Raw genomic sequence first — 16,192 nt, 5'->3', positions numbered from 1 at the left:
CTTTAGGTGTGACATTTTGGGTTTAAAAACACAATATGCAGCAGAAGTCCACAGTAAGTCATAACGTCCAAGTGAACATACAGCCGCGTATTACAAAACCACACTAAGAAAACAAAATAAAATCTTGAGCTGAGAATGTACTAACATGACTAACAAAATACAGAAGTTAACACTACCATGAAAGCTGGGAGAATAGAAAAGGCTTCGCTTGATGCCTAAACAACAACAATGTAGGTACTCTCAAGCCAGTTTCCCTTGGGTGAGCATTTCATAACCAGGGCACTGCCCAGCAAGAATGAATGTAAGACGAGCCTACTGGATTAGGGCCAGTGGCTCATCTAGTCAAGCATCCTGCTATCACAGTGGTCAACCAGATGCATATGTGAAGTCTTCAAGTAGCACCTGAGCACAGCAGCACTCCTCCTGACTCTTTGGTTTCCAGTAACTGGTATTCTCAAGCTTACGGAACACCAACGAGAAAAGTTCTCTTTCTCAAAGCCACCCCCAACTTCTGATGGAGAAGACACTTGGATGAGGGGCTCCATCATATGGGAGGAGACATTCCCTTGGGTACTGAGGTGCCAAGCAATGTGGTATCCCATCCTTCTTCAAACAATTCAGGGTGGCAAAGATGGAGGGTACTGTTCTCATTTTATCCATGCAGCAATCCTCTCTGAGGTAGATTCTGTTAACTCAGTGAGTTTTATGGCTTAGCAGCCCTTCAAGTTGAAGACTCATCTCTTTAAAATAGGACATGAGGGCACCCCAGCTCAATCTCTTAAAGTTTCTTAAAATTCTCTTAAATTATGGGTCTTGTCATATCAGATGGTTAACTTTGTCTTAATTGACTGCAGAATTTGTGGGGAATGGTGATGGCAGAGGCTGCCTGTCATAGGAACTTCAAGCCCAGCTGTTAGCTTTCATGGCAGAATTTGTCCTGGGCTCCAGAAAAGCTCTGAATTAGAATTTAAATTCATCTGAAGGAAAAGACTCTTAATTCCCACCCCCCTAAAGTACTGGTTTCTTTCCTGGGATCAAGAAGGCACTTGGATATGCTGAAATGTGTGTCCACTTGAATACATTTTCCATCTGGGTGTTTTCCCCTCCCACCAATAAACTGTGTAAGATACTATGTTAGAAGCTTGAAATCCCATAACAAATATTTATCTTGGACAAGGCCTGTTTACTGAAATGGTCTTTCTGGAAGAATGACTCTTGAACTGATGTCATACAGAGTAGGTCTATCCTTTACTGAGGATAGAATCGCCAGCCTGGGACATCAGGCCTTCAGAAACCAGGTCTAATGGGCTAAATTAGCCACTTGCTAGCCCTCTCTCCTTCACTTCCTTCCACTAACTACTGTTACCTCGCCATACTGTCCAATTTTTTCTGACACAAAACTGGGAAGTGCAGTTTCCGGGATGTGCTCGTAGCAAGTTAAGTGACCCATGCTTCACTTTCACCACAAAGGAAACACTTTTTGGGGGCAAAAGCACATGAGACCGCAGCACCCAAAATGACCGCCAATATCTCGTGTGAAAAAATGGGATGCCCCGTTTTTCCCCAGGGCTCTTGGAAGGTATGCCTCACTTCATGCACCTCTACTATAACACATTTGAAACCCATCATCTGCATGTTAGGAGTCCTTTTGGAACACCATGTGACACAGTCCATAAAGAGGTAGGCCCTGCTAAACTCTGCACTGTGGTCTTCAAGTTTTAGAGTATTCGCTTTAAGGCACAGAACCAGAAGCACATGCAGTTTTCTTACCCTCCTACAAGCAATGCTAGTGTAAAGTCACTGCAAAACAGAAACACCCATAGCATTTATTTTTCATGAAAACATGTCTTGCACCTCTCTTAAAAGTATATTTTTGCCATCCTCACCATTATATCACCAGATATTGCTGGACTCCACCACAAACAGCAGATGATGGAAGTTGTAGTCCAACAGCACCTGGAGGACAGCAAACAAGTATCTATTTATGGACCTTTTCCTCCAATTCTTGACCCTAATGTTCTAAATTCTTCTTCCACAGCTTCCAGTTATGGGAGGAGCCTTCATGGATTCACCCAACGAGGACTTTAGTACGGAATACTCCTTGTTTAATTCCTCCGCCAACGTCCACGCAGCTTCTTCGATGCCGAACCAGCCTGAAGACGCCTCCCGTTCTTCAAACGACGCCATTTTGTTATGGATTGCAATTATAGCCACAATTGGAAACATAGTTGTTGTCGGAGTTGTGTATGCCTTCACGTTCTGAGAAGAAAGGACAACAGCTCGGGGAGGTGGACAGTTGCTGTTTCATCAGCGCAGAGTGTGTGTATGTATGTAGATATATATATGCGCACATGCCTATATACAAATGTAAATCTTTTTAAATATTTGTAGGTAGACCCTTGTTAGCTAAGAACAAGCTTAACCAATAGGTGACCAAAAGATAAATGGGGGGGGGAGCCACCCTTGAAGTCCTTTGTAAGTGATGTGGGGAGGAAGCATCTCATTAACAGCATAATCAATTAAATGTAAAGTTTAACATGAAAAGCCAGTGAATTTATACTTTGTCAGATCATTGGTCCATCTAGCTCGCTATTGTCTTACTGACTCAGCAGATCTCCAGGATTTCAGATAGAGGGACTTTTCCCCTTCCCCTATCTGGAGATACCAGGGATTGATCCTGAGACCTGAATGCAAAAGCAGAGGCTTCATGACTGAGCTACAGCCTTTCCCCATAATGCAAACTGGAACGCACACAAGAGAAAAGGCAGGTTTGCTTACCAAGGGCTCTGATGCTTGCTGGCTAGTGAATTTGTTGCTTATCTCATTTCTCTATGGTTTTAAGTATCTCATTACTCCTGAATTGGAGCTTTGTACATGAATACCTGCATCCTCAGGTTCTGCAGCAATATCTTTCCTTGCCCTCCATAGGCACTGGACAAGTAGACATGCAGAACTGGTTTGAATTTTTATTTTAAAATGGCAGGAAGGTATGCATGTGGAGAGTACCCCTTTTTTGTTGTCCATTCCAAAGGCACATTGAAATATTTCAATTAGTTTTGTAGATATGGTTACTTTCCTAGCAGTTTGTTCTGCCGGTGAAAGAAAACGACTCAGGTGTCTAGAAAGTTGTACGATCCAGTTGCAAAAATCTGAAAACCCTGGGTCTGGAAGGATAACATGGTGGAAGTCCAGGATCTGATAATGAAATAGAGGCTTGCAACAATATTGATAGATATTTTTGGTTACATGGGGAAACATAGTGGTGACAGCCCCAAAGCCACTCTCTCATGCACAGAGGGAGATTCTGATGTCTTCTAACCCAGCTGCATTGACCAAAGTCTGTGATGGTCTAGAACAGAATGAGATGTTATTGTGTGTCTGTGGCTCAGAAACCAATGCCACTCTTTCACCAGGTCCATAGAGATATTCATATAAAAACTCATGTCAAAGGGAATTAGGAGAAGGCCTTTTTTTTTTTGCTGTTGTTCTAAACGAGGGATAGAGAACCTATTATTGTGGCTCCAGTTTCCAGCAGACCCAGCCAGCATGGGCAATAGACAGGGATGATGGGAGCTGTAGTCCAGCACCATATGGAGGGCTCCAGTTGTCCACTCACTGCTCTACACTCACTGCCGTGGTTGCCACCTGCTACTTCTCCTCTGAGTCATCATTTCTCCCACCTGCTTGCTTGCCAGACACAGTCAAAGAGCAATCAGACAGTGATGGCTGGTTATCAGCGTCACTACTGCAGCACATAGAGGTCTAAAGGGAGTGGTGTATTGGCAAATGGAGATGACACCAATCTGTTACCATTCCTCTTGTAGGGTCTCTGTCTCCAGTGTCCTAGAGTCACCCAGTCAGCGTGAAAGGGGAGCTTTTGTAGCCTCTGTATGCTCTCAAGCTAAGCATTTAGGGACACCAAGAACACAAGGTGCTTCAGTTTCAGGAGAATGTTGTGAAATGGAACTTCATGGAGAGAAAAAACACACAACTCAAGTCACTCTGAAAGAAGATACTGGAACACTCCAAATCATTTGCCTGTGGACATGCATAGAAAATGGTAGTTCTAAAAAATAATATTATAGAAGGTTATATAATTGTAGAAGGGATATAGCTGTGAGGGAGCATGGCTAGGACTAGCAGGAAGGGACCTGCACTTCTAAATTTGTCACTACACTCGTGGCCAAAGGTTCTCTGCCCCAGTTCCAAGCCATCATTTGTACTTCATATATATCTTCTACCTCTTACCATTCCCAAAGCTCACCCCACATTTCAGACCTTATGTGATTATTTCTCAAGAGCGTCTGTATTATTTTTCTGGCCAACTTTCTGGTTCTGCACTCTTGAGTGGCTGTTGTTATAAGCAGGTTAATGAGCATTCTCCCTGCATTAGCAACATGGTTTCAGTTAGCATGTCATATAAAAGGATAATCATGACAAATGCTATGAAAGTGCACTTTGTGTTTTTATTTATTATCAGCACTTTGTGTTTATTATTTATTTTTTGCAGTCGAATATTTCAGTGTTTCCAAAAGTGGATGTAGAAATCTTGGTGAACATTTCCTGTGTTGCATTTGGAAATGCTGTGAAGAATAAGCTATTAATAAGCAAAGGCCTGATTCTCGAGATCATTGCACTGTGGTTGTTGCACGGAAGGCAGAGTCAGAGGCTGCAATCCTGTGCACATATCTTCCTGGGAGAAAGCCCCATGGTGAGAAAAATGCTCATAGGACTGGACCGGGAAACCTGTCATAAATAACTGCAGAGATAAAGATGGAGGATGCAGTTAAACCTCTAAAAATGATGGAAGAGGTATCAGTAGAAGGAAAATATCAGTACGGCTAGTGAATATTTATAGGCATCGTCTAACTCCCCCCCCCATTTATACAACAGGCCTACCTTTCAAACAGTTGACTAGCAATACATCTTCTCTTGCCTTACCATTATTTTCCATCAAGTCATCAGTCATCATTTGCTCAAGCAGCACATTTGCAAAGCTAAGCAGGGTCTGGTCTGGTTTCAAATTGGATGGGAGACCGAGTGTTGAGATTCCTGCATTGCAGGAAATAGGACTAGATGACCCTCAGGATCCCTTCCAACTCTACGATTCTGTGAGTCTGCTGCTCAAACCCAAATTTCCCCAGTTCACCCCTCCCCCGTCAGTTCCCATTCCAAACCACTAATGAAAACTAAATGACTCTAGTTTCACGCTCCTGAGTGCTTTTTTTGTTTTGTTGCAAGCCTATTGCTAGCTTCATGATTAGATTGATTAGATATTCATAGGCGTTTCAGCAGCTCTGGCACATTTTTGCAGCGAAAACAAACTTTGCACCGTCAATAAGAGAGAAAACCATTTCACCATGGTTACACACAATTGTACTTATTTTATTTTATTTTTACCCAGTGGGCTCCCTGTGCTGCTTGATGAATTTGCTGATAACAATGCTTCGCTTGAGCTAATTTGTGGGTTTTAATCTAAGTGCAATTAACAGTGTTTGTTTTTGTTTGCCGACAGACTAGACCAAATTTTAAAAGAACATTCAGCCTTGGAAAAAAAGAGCAGACTAAAACAAATTGTGGAGAAAAGAATCAGGCTGTCTTTTTAAAGAGCGAGAGATGTAATTGCATTGCACGAGTGTGCTGTTTTCAGAAAACAAGACAGAGAAGTAGTTCTCTCCACCCCATATTTTCCATATTCACGGTTTGCTAATATTATTAGTAATGGTCTCACATAACTCTATTACTGATTCAAGACCAAACTGCTACTAATATTCTGTGGTATTGCTTCCCACAAGAGGCAGCGATGGCCATCAACACGAATGGCTTAACAATTAGACAAATTGAGGAAAAGGCTATCAAAGGGTTATATCTGACTAAATTCTACTCAGAGGAGAATTGTTGAAATTAATGGACTTAGGAAGGGACAAATAAAATTGACCATCCTAGTTCAGTGATTTGTTGTGTGTTTTCCCCTCCTATGAATGCTTCCTCTGCGGTATCCTAGAGATATTCAAGATCTTAATAACTTCTCCATATTTTCCTGCAGGGGAGTTATTAATGTGCAAAGCAGTTCTGTTTTTCACATCATGTCCCAGATAATGTAATTTTGCTCAGTGTCCTGCAGGTAATCACAGAAGTGGAGGGCCTGTGAAATGAATTCAGTTAAAAAAAGGGGGGGGAAACCCTTTGGAAAAAAATTAATTTTGCATTTAGAGTTCTCACAGCTTGAATCTGCATCTCTTTGCTTAGATAATGAAGAGCTACCCATTTCTAGTACAGTGGTACCTTGGTTTTAGAACAGATTAGTTTATGAACAACTTGGAAATACAGTGGTACCTCTGGATGCGAACGGGATCCGTTCTGGAGCCCTGTTCGCATCCAGAAGCGAACGCAACCCGTGTCTGCGCGTGCGTGGGTCATGATTCGCAGCTTCCGTGCATACGCGTGACGTCATTTTGACCGTCTGCGCATGCGCAAGCGGCGAAACCCAGAAGTAATGCGCTCCGTTACTTCCGGGTCGCCGCAGCGCACAACCCGAAAATACTTATCCTGAAGCTACTTCAACCCGAGGTATGACTGTAGAACACTGCAAACCCGGAAGTAGGTGTGTTTTGATTTGTGAGCTTTGCCTTGAAAGCTGAACATGTTCTGCTTCCTGTTGAGTGTATTCCATTTGTAAATCGAGTCCCCCGCTGCTAATCAAAGGTTTCCTGTTGAGTCTGTCAGCGGTTGAGTCCTGAGCACCCACACAACACAGAGGTGATATTTGGAGCTTTTGTTTTTGGTGGTTTTTTTGCATTTTTCTTTGTGTGACTTTTTTATTTTTTTGACTGTGACTTGTTCTTCATTTTATGGGACTGACTTGTGACTGTGGCTTGTGACTTTGTTTTTGTGACTTGTTTTTGTGACTGTGTGGAATTCAGTTCAGCTCCTGGTTGATTGTGTGACTGCAGAAATGGATAAAAGCCCCCCATCCAAACAATGACTATCATCAGTGCACGTAAGAATTTTTTTTTTTTAATTTTTATCATCTGCAATACTGTCTTATTTATTTTATAGTACAGTACATTGATTATTGCTTTTACTTTATGGATCAATGGTCTCATTAGATAGTAAAATTCATGTTAAATTGCTGTTTTGGGGGTTGTTTTTAAAAGTCTGGAACGGATTAATCCATTTTGCATTACAGTCACACCTCGGGTTAAGGTAGCTTCAGGTTGAGCATTTTCAGGTTGCGCTCCGCGGCGACCCGGAAGTAACAGAGCATGTTACTTCCGGGTTTTGCTGCTCGCGCATGCGCAGATGCTCAAAATGATGTCACGCGCATGCGGAGAAGTGGCGAGTCGTGACCCGTGCATGTCAGACACGCAGACACAGGTTGTGTTCTGCTCTGGATGCGAACAGGGCTCTGGAACGGATCCCGTTCGCATCCAGAGGTACCACTGTACTTTCTATGGGAAAGCACGCCTTGGTTTTAGAACACAGACTTCTGGAATGGATTAAGTTTGGGAACCAAGGTACCACTGTAATGCTGTGATGAATGGCCACAGCTGTATAAGGAACAAATGTATGAAACCATGCACTGTAGCAGCTTCTTATTAGTGAGAGCATAAACTTTTAATCTTAAGTGCATGAACTTTGAATACTATGTGAGTGAGTGCGTAGCCAAGCTGTGGAATTTACCAGCACAGGAAGTCGTGATGGCCATCAATTTGAGTGCCTTCAAAAGCAGGTTAGGCAAATTCATGGAGGTTAAGTCTCTGTTACCCTGTTGGAGGCAGTATAAGTCTCCCCCATTTCTGGGTGAGAACAATTCCCAGTGTGTTCCCAGAAGCGACCTCCGGTGGTGTGGAGAGACTCTCTACACAGTGGGGATGTCAAGCTTGGCTCTTTAGCTCTCCTGAGTCTGCTCATGCAGAGAAGTTTCCAGTATTAATTTGCCCCTTTTATAAATCTGCAAATGTTCTGTTATTTTTAACCAACCTAAAATACTGGGCTGTTTTTGAAGCCATCAATATAGAAGCAGAGCCAGTTGTTTTGATAGCCCCAAACAAGTCTGGTATGGGATGTAACTGGGTGTCTCTTTTGCACTCCAGTTACGCTCCTTCAGAGCTTGGAAGCCCCGTTAGGGCCAAAGCATACATAAGGTTATGCACTCTTGGGATTCTGGACACAAATCAGAATTCTGATGTAAATTTCTCATGTGGGTCGTTCTATGGTAAGTGGGTGGTTAATTTATTTATTTTTCACTATTTTGCAGAACTTTTTAAGGCGAGTGTGTGTTCTTTCTCTCTCCCTATTCTTTTGCAATGTGCTGAATGCTGTCAAGGTGTTTGTGAGGTTTTGCACAAAAGAAGCCATCAGTTTTGCAAAGCATGTTCTTTCCTCTTTTTTAAGTAGTCTAACGTGACAGGTGTTCAACTACAAAGAAGAATCCTGTCATCTGTACTGTAGCATGTGCTGCCAATGAAGTCTCTGGCTGCAGCACCCTAATACAGTCATACCTTGGATCTCAAACGCCTTGGCTCCTGAACAAAATCAGCTCCCGAGCGATCAAAACACGGGAGTGTTCCGGTTTGCGAACGTTCTTTGGAACCCGAGCGTCCGACGGGCTTTCCACGGCTTCTGATTGGCTGCAGGAGTTTCTTTAGCCAATCCAAAGCTGTGCTTTGGTTTCTGAACATGTTGGAAGTCGAACGGACTTCCGGAACGGATTCTGTTCAACTTCCAAGGTACAACTGTACTACTAAGGCAGGTGGAAGAGTTTCTGGATGCCATTAGCTGAGATGCTTTGAGCCTAGAGTGGCCAACTGCCATGGTGCCACCATGTTGGTTGCTGAGGGAGCTGCCTAGTACTCTAGAAGGGCCTACTACTCACACCTGCCCTGGCCCCCTTTACCTTTTTTTTTTCACCCAGCATTTGATGCAGGCCAGGAGTATTGGAGCGGCCATTTTTGATTTCCAACAACGCCCCCTCTCAATGCATTGTGGGAAATTCAAATGGTCTCTCCAAGATCCAGCTACCAGTTCATCATTTCAGCACCGTGCTGCTGCTGTCAGGTGATCCTTCAGGAGAAGCCACATCATCAGAGGTTCCCTTCACCTGAGCTAGATCCTGCTGTCCAGAGTCTTGTGATGGAATCTTTATATTCCCTCTCTCTCTCTCTCTCTCTCTCTCTCTCTCTCTCTCTCTCTTTGATACTCTTTTTCTTTATACGGCTTGGTTTCTTTGGAAAGGTCAACAGTTGTACCATTTTTATCTTGTATGAATTGTTCTACAGAAACTTATTCTTGTAATAAAACATGTTCTTGATAACTGGGGTTTCTGAGCAGAGGGCAAAACATTGAGAATGCTTCTGTGTTTTACCCGGGGTTTGCATAACATCTTGTATATGTCTTGAACTGGTTTAAGCAAACCAAATGTATACTACTTTTTCACTACTACAGTGCTCCTTGTTGTTTATGAGCCTCACTATACATGTAATTATTGATATTATTATTATTATATTATTATTATTATTATTAATTGGGTAGGGTGAAAATGCCTTTGTTAAAGTACAGTTATATTTGTGCTTTTCTAAAAAAACAAAACTATTAAAGTTATCAATGTTTGCAAATGGTGATATTTTGATTCTTTTCCTATCGTTACTGTTTTTCTTTTCTTTTACAAAAATGCAATGCATCTGCAGTCAGGTAATGTGACCTTATACTGGATTTTCTTCCCTTATCAGGTTATTTGTAGATCAGGAAAATTCAAATGGGGGATGAGGTAGGCAGTGCAGGCTGCAACGTGGATAAAGAATATATTGTGTGGATGCCAAAAAACTGAAACAAATGCAAGCAGCTTCAAACCCACCTTAAAACCCCAGTGTGAAAGAGCCCCCTGTCTATGTCACAAGCCATGATCTAGCTCATTACAATGTGTTACGCTTTGCAGATGCCATTAGACTTCTCCCTTTTTACCTTCACAGCAACTGTCAGTTGTCTATTACAGGCACATCCTATGCACGGCACTCTTAGGTTGCCAGTACTCCCAGCTGAGGGATCCATACTGTGGTTTAGACAGGAAGCATTTTGCCCTGAGGCTCTGTTCTGACTCACTATCCTAAATCCATGTGCTGCTGCTGTAACCCTGACGCCTGATGACAGGGTTGATTCACAGCTGTGGGCTCTGGAGAAATCCTGGTTGAATTACTGCCCTGAAAGTCGGCGTGCTCAACTGTTTCTGTTGCAGCAAACATTAAATGATATGTCTCTTAAGATCTTCATGGAAGAAATAATTTCAGTTCACCGTAATATGTTGCAATAGGCTGAGAATTTACATTGCCAGCCAAAAGAATAAGTCTGGGGTGCTTCATTGGATATATTTTCACTGTGTGTTGTTCCCTCCCATCAATTTTTTCTTCTTCTTCTTCTTCGGCGATCGCTCTTAGCTAAGTAAGATTGTCTTCCATGAATATGGTGTTAACAGTGTGTCCATAAGTGACTGTGGAGGCCAATTCTGGATCCTCACATCCTTCCACAGCGGGGAAATAGGTTTGCGGGTGGGAGCTGATCATGGTGAAGATGTGCCAAACGTGCCTTCCTCTGCAGTCTCGTGGTCAAGCCCATTCCTTGTAGGCCACCGTGAGAATAGATTGGCCATTGGCCAGACCCAGCAGGCACTTCTTATGTTCTTAAGGCCCCATATTCATTCCCAAGCATTCAAAGAAAACCATACAAAGCTAGATGGACACAACATAAGACATCTTCATATGTAATAAGAGGACAGTTGCCTTCAGGGAACTCCCAGCAGAAATGTGATCAATAGACGTCATGGACAAGACCAGGCTTAATTCTGAATGGTTAGTGCCAGGAGAAGATTTAGGCACGCCCCAAAAGAGTGTCCTAGTGCACCTCTCTACTTTTGTCTGTACCTAGAAAAGCCAACGTGGTGCTCTCTGGGTGTTGCTGGACTCCATGTCCCATCATCCCCAAACCAACATGGCCAATGGTCTAGTAGGATGGGTGTTGTAGTCCATCGGCATCTGGAAGGCACATTGGCTGCCCCTGGTTTATGGGACAGAATGACAGTCTACGGGGGAAAGTGAAGCACTATATGTGGAGAGACCATTGCAGGGATGGCATCTCTAGACCTGACACACGATACCCCAGACACAGTTAAAGGGTTCCTATATATAGTGCACTTTAGCTGCAGGTGTCTAGTCTACAATATACAGTTCCTTCCTCCACCCAAGCCACAATCATATTAATAATGGGTATTCTACCAGATTTGTGGATTTTAATCTTTTACAAGAGTTCATTGTCCAAAGAACCTTGATTATGGAGCAGCTGATTCATGTAATTAATAAATAACTGGTAGATAAATAATAATGTCATGTGAAATTTTCTTGATTTTACTGTTTTGTGAACCAGTTTGAGGTTTGTTTTGTTTTTACAATCAAGCAGTGTACAAATTTCACAAAATAAATAAATGCAGTGTTCTGTACCTGTTTTTGCCTAACCTAACAGGGTTTCTCCTCCCTGTTCTTTAATTAATACACTCAAATTCTGTTTTTGGGTTGAAAGCGTTTTGTTCCTCAATTACATGAGAATATAAGTGACAACCCAAGAGCAATTTTCTTCTTTGGCTGTCCCAAGGATTCTCACAGAAGGACTCGACTTGGCTTTGCCAAACCACATAAATGCTAGAACGGCTTCCGTCTTGCGCTGTTTTACATGTGGGTGAAGTTAAATGCTCATATCCAGGTGTTGCTTGTCAGTAACGCTCAACTGAAAACAGCCCTGCTAGCACTTCCTCTATATGGATTCATCAATGAGGCAAACTTTTAAGAATGGAAAGATACAGAAATGCAAATCTGCATATGACAGTTTTTATCAGCCTGGTGCCTTATAGTTGAAGGCCTCAATTTCTCCTTTACAGAGAATATAAGAACGTCATTGCTGTGTCAGACGCAAAGTCCAAATCAAGTCCAACATCCTGGTTTCTATGCTTCCTGTTTGCCATTTGTATGTAAGGTTTCACCCATGGGCATCTGCCGAACAGTTTAATTTTTTAAGGCCACCGTCTTTTTTTTTTAAGATACGCTTTATTAAACTTTTTGAAGATGCAAATTAAAAATAAAATAAACAGCTAAGCAGCTACACATACAAATGATCTTAATACTTTCTTCTTTCTATTTTCTTTACAGGGTTTTCTTTGCCAGATTTTTTATTACAGGGTTTTGAGATGGCTCAAAAGATCCATATTCCAGAGGATCTCAAGGGTGCATTACCTTTTACCTTTGTGTTGTCAGTGAGCAGTTTCCATATTTTCTCAAGAGGGTCTTTTATATTTTGTCCCCTATTTGCCCGTTGTTTTGTATTAATTGCTGTCAGAGGGCATTTTGATACCGCTGGTCAATATTTGCATTTTGTAGTTGCTCTCGGTGCTCATGAAGCCAAAAGTAAGTGATTCAACAGCTCTTTTTGATCAAGATCTAGATTTTTCATCCAAGAACACATTAAGCAGCACCAAAGTCGGATTGACCATTGATCTCACTGATCTCCTGGTATAAGAGCTTCCAAAACACTTGTACCACAATCTTCTCAAAGTTTCACCTTGAGCTCTTCTCGCTGTTGTGGAGGTATAGAGCTGTTGGTTTAAATCAGACTCTGTTGGCATAATCAAGAGTCTCATCTGCACTATACATTTATAGCAGCATCATATCACTTTAAACAATCATGGCTTCCTCCAGAGAATCCTGGGAAGTCTGTGTTCTTAGGAGAGGCTGTTCCCCCTTTCAGAACTAGAGTTCTTAGAGTAGTTTAACAAATCAATTCCCTCTTCCTTGGGAACTTCAAGAATTGCATCTCTGTGAGGGGAACAGGGGTTTACTATCAACTCTCAGCACCCTTAACAAACGAAATTTCCCAGGATTCTTTTTGGGAGTAGCCATGACTATTTAAAGTGGTGCCATACTGCTTTGAATTTATAGCACAGATGGGGTCAACGTCAAGGTGACGCAAGCATATTCCAGCCTAACTGTGTTGGTAAAAGTCAAGTTAGGTTTAATTTGCTTCTTCTTCTGTATACCAAACATCTGCTCTTCACTTCTGTATTCTGGTGACAGAACCAAAACAGAATTAAAGTTTCATTGCAGCTGCAACTTGCTGTTTATTTCAACCAGCTGTCCATCTTTTTCTAAAGGCACTCGTGCTAGTTAAGGGAGCAGCGTAGAGTTCTCTCATGGGAGATACATTTCTTGAGAGATGAAAGAGTGGCTTATTTAAGTTGAAGGTGGCAGACTTGGGGCACGTTCACATGGCAACTTCTTGTGGATTTGGTGCTATTAAGGTTTTCTGCAGCATCTGCTTACTGTTGACTTCATCGACATGCCAGCCTGTATTCTTTCCCCATTTAATCTGGATTTTTCGTTTCTGTGGAAAGCCCAACCATTGTTAAAACATCGGCACTGGTTGCCCATTTACTGCTAATCAAGGTTCAAAGTCATTGTGTGAATTCATAATGCCGTGAACAATTGAGGTCTAGGGTACCTGAGGGACTGCCTAAACCCTTATATCCCAGCTAGATCACTCAGGTCATCTGCAGGAGCCTTGTTGGCTGTCCCCTGAGTTGACAAGGTTCATTTGTCATGGAACGACCTCCCATCAGTTGTCAAGGAGATAAAGAACTATACAGGGACTCTAGTCAAAGAACAGCATTTTGAATACATTATAAACATGCAACACCAGAGGGTGCAGTAGAGCAGAAAACTTCTATGCGATTTTACATAGCATTTTTTTCTTTTGTTATAACAATTTAATTTCTGACTTGTAGCGTTTTTTCCTGTGTGTAGATCCCTCCCAACTTTTACAAGAAACCTGAAGACAGCCCTGTATAGGTGAGGGTTTTTTTTTAAAAAAAGTTTGATGTTTTATTTTGTTTTTATATCTATTGGAAGCCGCCCAGAGTGGCTGAGGCAACCCAGCCAGATGTGCGGGGCATAAATAATAAAATGATTTATTATTGTTGTTAAAGCCAAGCCTTTAATGCCATTGGTCCAGTCTTGGGGAATCTTCTTCCAATAAGATTCAGCAGGCGCCTTCTGTTCCAACTTGTAAACTTTTAAAGGTGAGTGCAGTACTGAATTCAGCACAGGACCACATTGAGACTGGCCTGGGGTAACTTTTCTCGCTCTTGCTTTGCTTGTTGTTGTGTATGCTAAGCAGTCTTCTCTGGTGGTGCTGGAGATACAGCGGTACCTCTGGTTACATACTTAATTCGTTCTGGAGGTCCTTTCTTAACCTGAAACTGTTCTTAACCTGAAGCACCACTTTAGCTAATGGGGCCTCCCGCTGCTGCTGCTGCTGCTGCTGCATCGCTGCCTCACAATTTCTGTTCTCATCCTGAAGCAAAGTTCTTAACCCGAGGTACTATTTCTGGGCTAGCGGAGCTTGTAATCTGAAGCGTATGTAACCTGAAGCGTATGTAACCTGAGGTACCACTGTACTTATCTTGGTGCTGGGGGTGGGGTGACGATTCTTGGATCTCTTCTTTGTCCTTCATTTCCCATTGTGATGGGGTAGGCTAACACCAAGTTTTGCCACCAGGGGTCACTGTTTAAACTAGTTGAGACACTAACTTGACCCCATATCAGTTCCCATGAAAGGGGAGGGGGGGGAATGCAAAATATATTGCAACAACTGGCACCTGCAAACAAAAAGAAAAACCATGTTGCAGTGTGAAATGCTCCTGTTCAGCCATGCCCTTTTCCAAGATTCTGCCTCCTAAAACTTTTTACTTCCTTTTTCCAGTTTCTTTTCAAAGGAGAGCTCAATAATATGTTTTCTTGGGCACTGTGAAATCAGACTAGAACAGGGATCAGCAAACTTTTTCAGTAGGGGACCAGTCCACTGTCCCTCAGACCTTGTGGGGGGCCGGGCTATATTTTGGAGGGGGGGATGAACGAATTTCTATGCCCCACAAATAATCCAGAGATGCATTTTAAATAAAAGGACACATTCTACTCATGTAAAAACACGCTGATTCCCGGACTGTCTGCAGGCCGGATTTAGAAGGTGATTGGGCTGGATCCGGGCCTCAGTTTGCCTACCCATGGACTAGAACTAGCTATATTAAGTACATTTGTTACATACTACACCTTCTCAAACTTTACATTCAAAAACTAGCCCAACCCCTTGTACCCATTTTTGAGAGAGAAGTCAAAGTGCCCAGTAATATAATATCTGGGGAAAGTCTTTGAAACATTCTGGTTACCTAAATCCAAGACAACTCCACCCACAAGAGACATTTAGGGGACATGCTCTTGGGTCAAGGGCTAGTTTGCTGCCTTTCAAGCAGTATTTGTGTTGGAAAGCCAATACTGAATGCACACAAAGGACTCATTTAATTCCCTCGAAACCAAGTGTTGCTTATACAACACAGCAAACAAGGTCATTTGCAATCTTGCCCCTAAAAATGTCCTTTCTGGCATGGCACAGAGAAAGAACCCACCAATTTAAAACAATTTAACAACACTGGCCAGACACATCGGCACTGTTCTGTCCCAAACAATCCCATTGCAGTGTAAACCCAGGGATGGGATCGTGTAAGCTCTGCAAATGAGCTGTAGCAATAATAAATTCCCCAGTAATTGCTACTGAATTTTGTAAACAGCAGATGGCTCAGTGAGCTTAAGCAGACTGCATCAAGACTGCTGGGCACTGTCAACTGCTTTCAGGACATTCCCTGCAGCATTTGTCTGCTATTGATTATCCCCTTCATTTTCTCACCCTCAACAAGAGGCTCTCTGCCTGTTCACTGCCACCTTCTAAAGTTTTGCGTGCTCTTATTTCATCACCCCTGAGCAGCCGTTAACCAACCAGTTCCAGAAATCCATTTGCAAAGAAGGAAGTTCTTGTCAGAGTAGACCACTGAAATCAATGTAAAGAAAAAGAAGGTACCTTTTATCATATGTGGTGGTCATGTAAGGTAATAAAACCTTGCTGGGAAATTATATATAATGAATTGAAAAAAAGTTTAAAAATAACTTTTGTAAAAACAACAACCAGAAGCTTTTTTTAATTGGGAATTGTAGGCACCAATATCCCAAAGGAGCAGAAAAGACTCTCTATGTATGCAACAGCTGCATGGATGTTGCTAGCCCAGAGATGGACAAAAGACAAGGGATGGCAAACCAAGACTATGGCA

General features: G+C 42.3%; 1 protein-coding gene across 1 annotated transcript in view; it reads left to right on the top strand.

The window, feature by feature from the left end:
* The window catches only part of C1H14orf132 (chromosome 1 C14orf132 homolog), a 33,741-nt gene extending 31,197 nt beyond the window's left edge, over positions 1 to 2,544 (top strand). Inside the window, exon 2 of the mRNA XM_053375758.1 lies at positions 2,039 to 2,544. Coding sequence (XP_053231733.1) covers positions 2,039 to 2,263 — 225 coding nt within the window. The 3' untranslated portion in view covers positions 2,264 to 2,544. The remainder of the gene's footprint in view (positions 1 to 2,038) is intronic.
* The last annotated feature ends 13,648 nt before the right edge of the window (positions 2,545 to 16,192 follow it).

The sequence above is a fragment of the Podarcis raffonei genome, chromosome 1 (assembly GCF_027172205.1).
Source record: "Podarcis raffonei isolate rPodRaf1 chromosome 1, rPodRaf1.pri, whole genome shotgun sequence".
Taxonomy (NCBI): Eukaryota; Metazoa; Chordata; class Lepidosauria; order Squamata; family Lacertidae; genus Podarcis; species Podarcis raffonei.
This window is presented reverse-complemented; position numbering and strand designations above follow the sequence as displayed.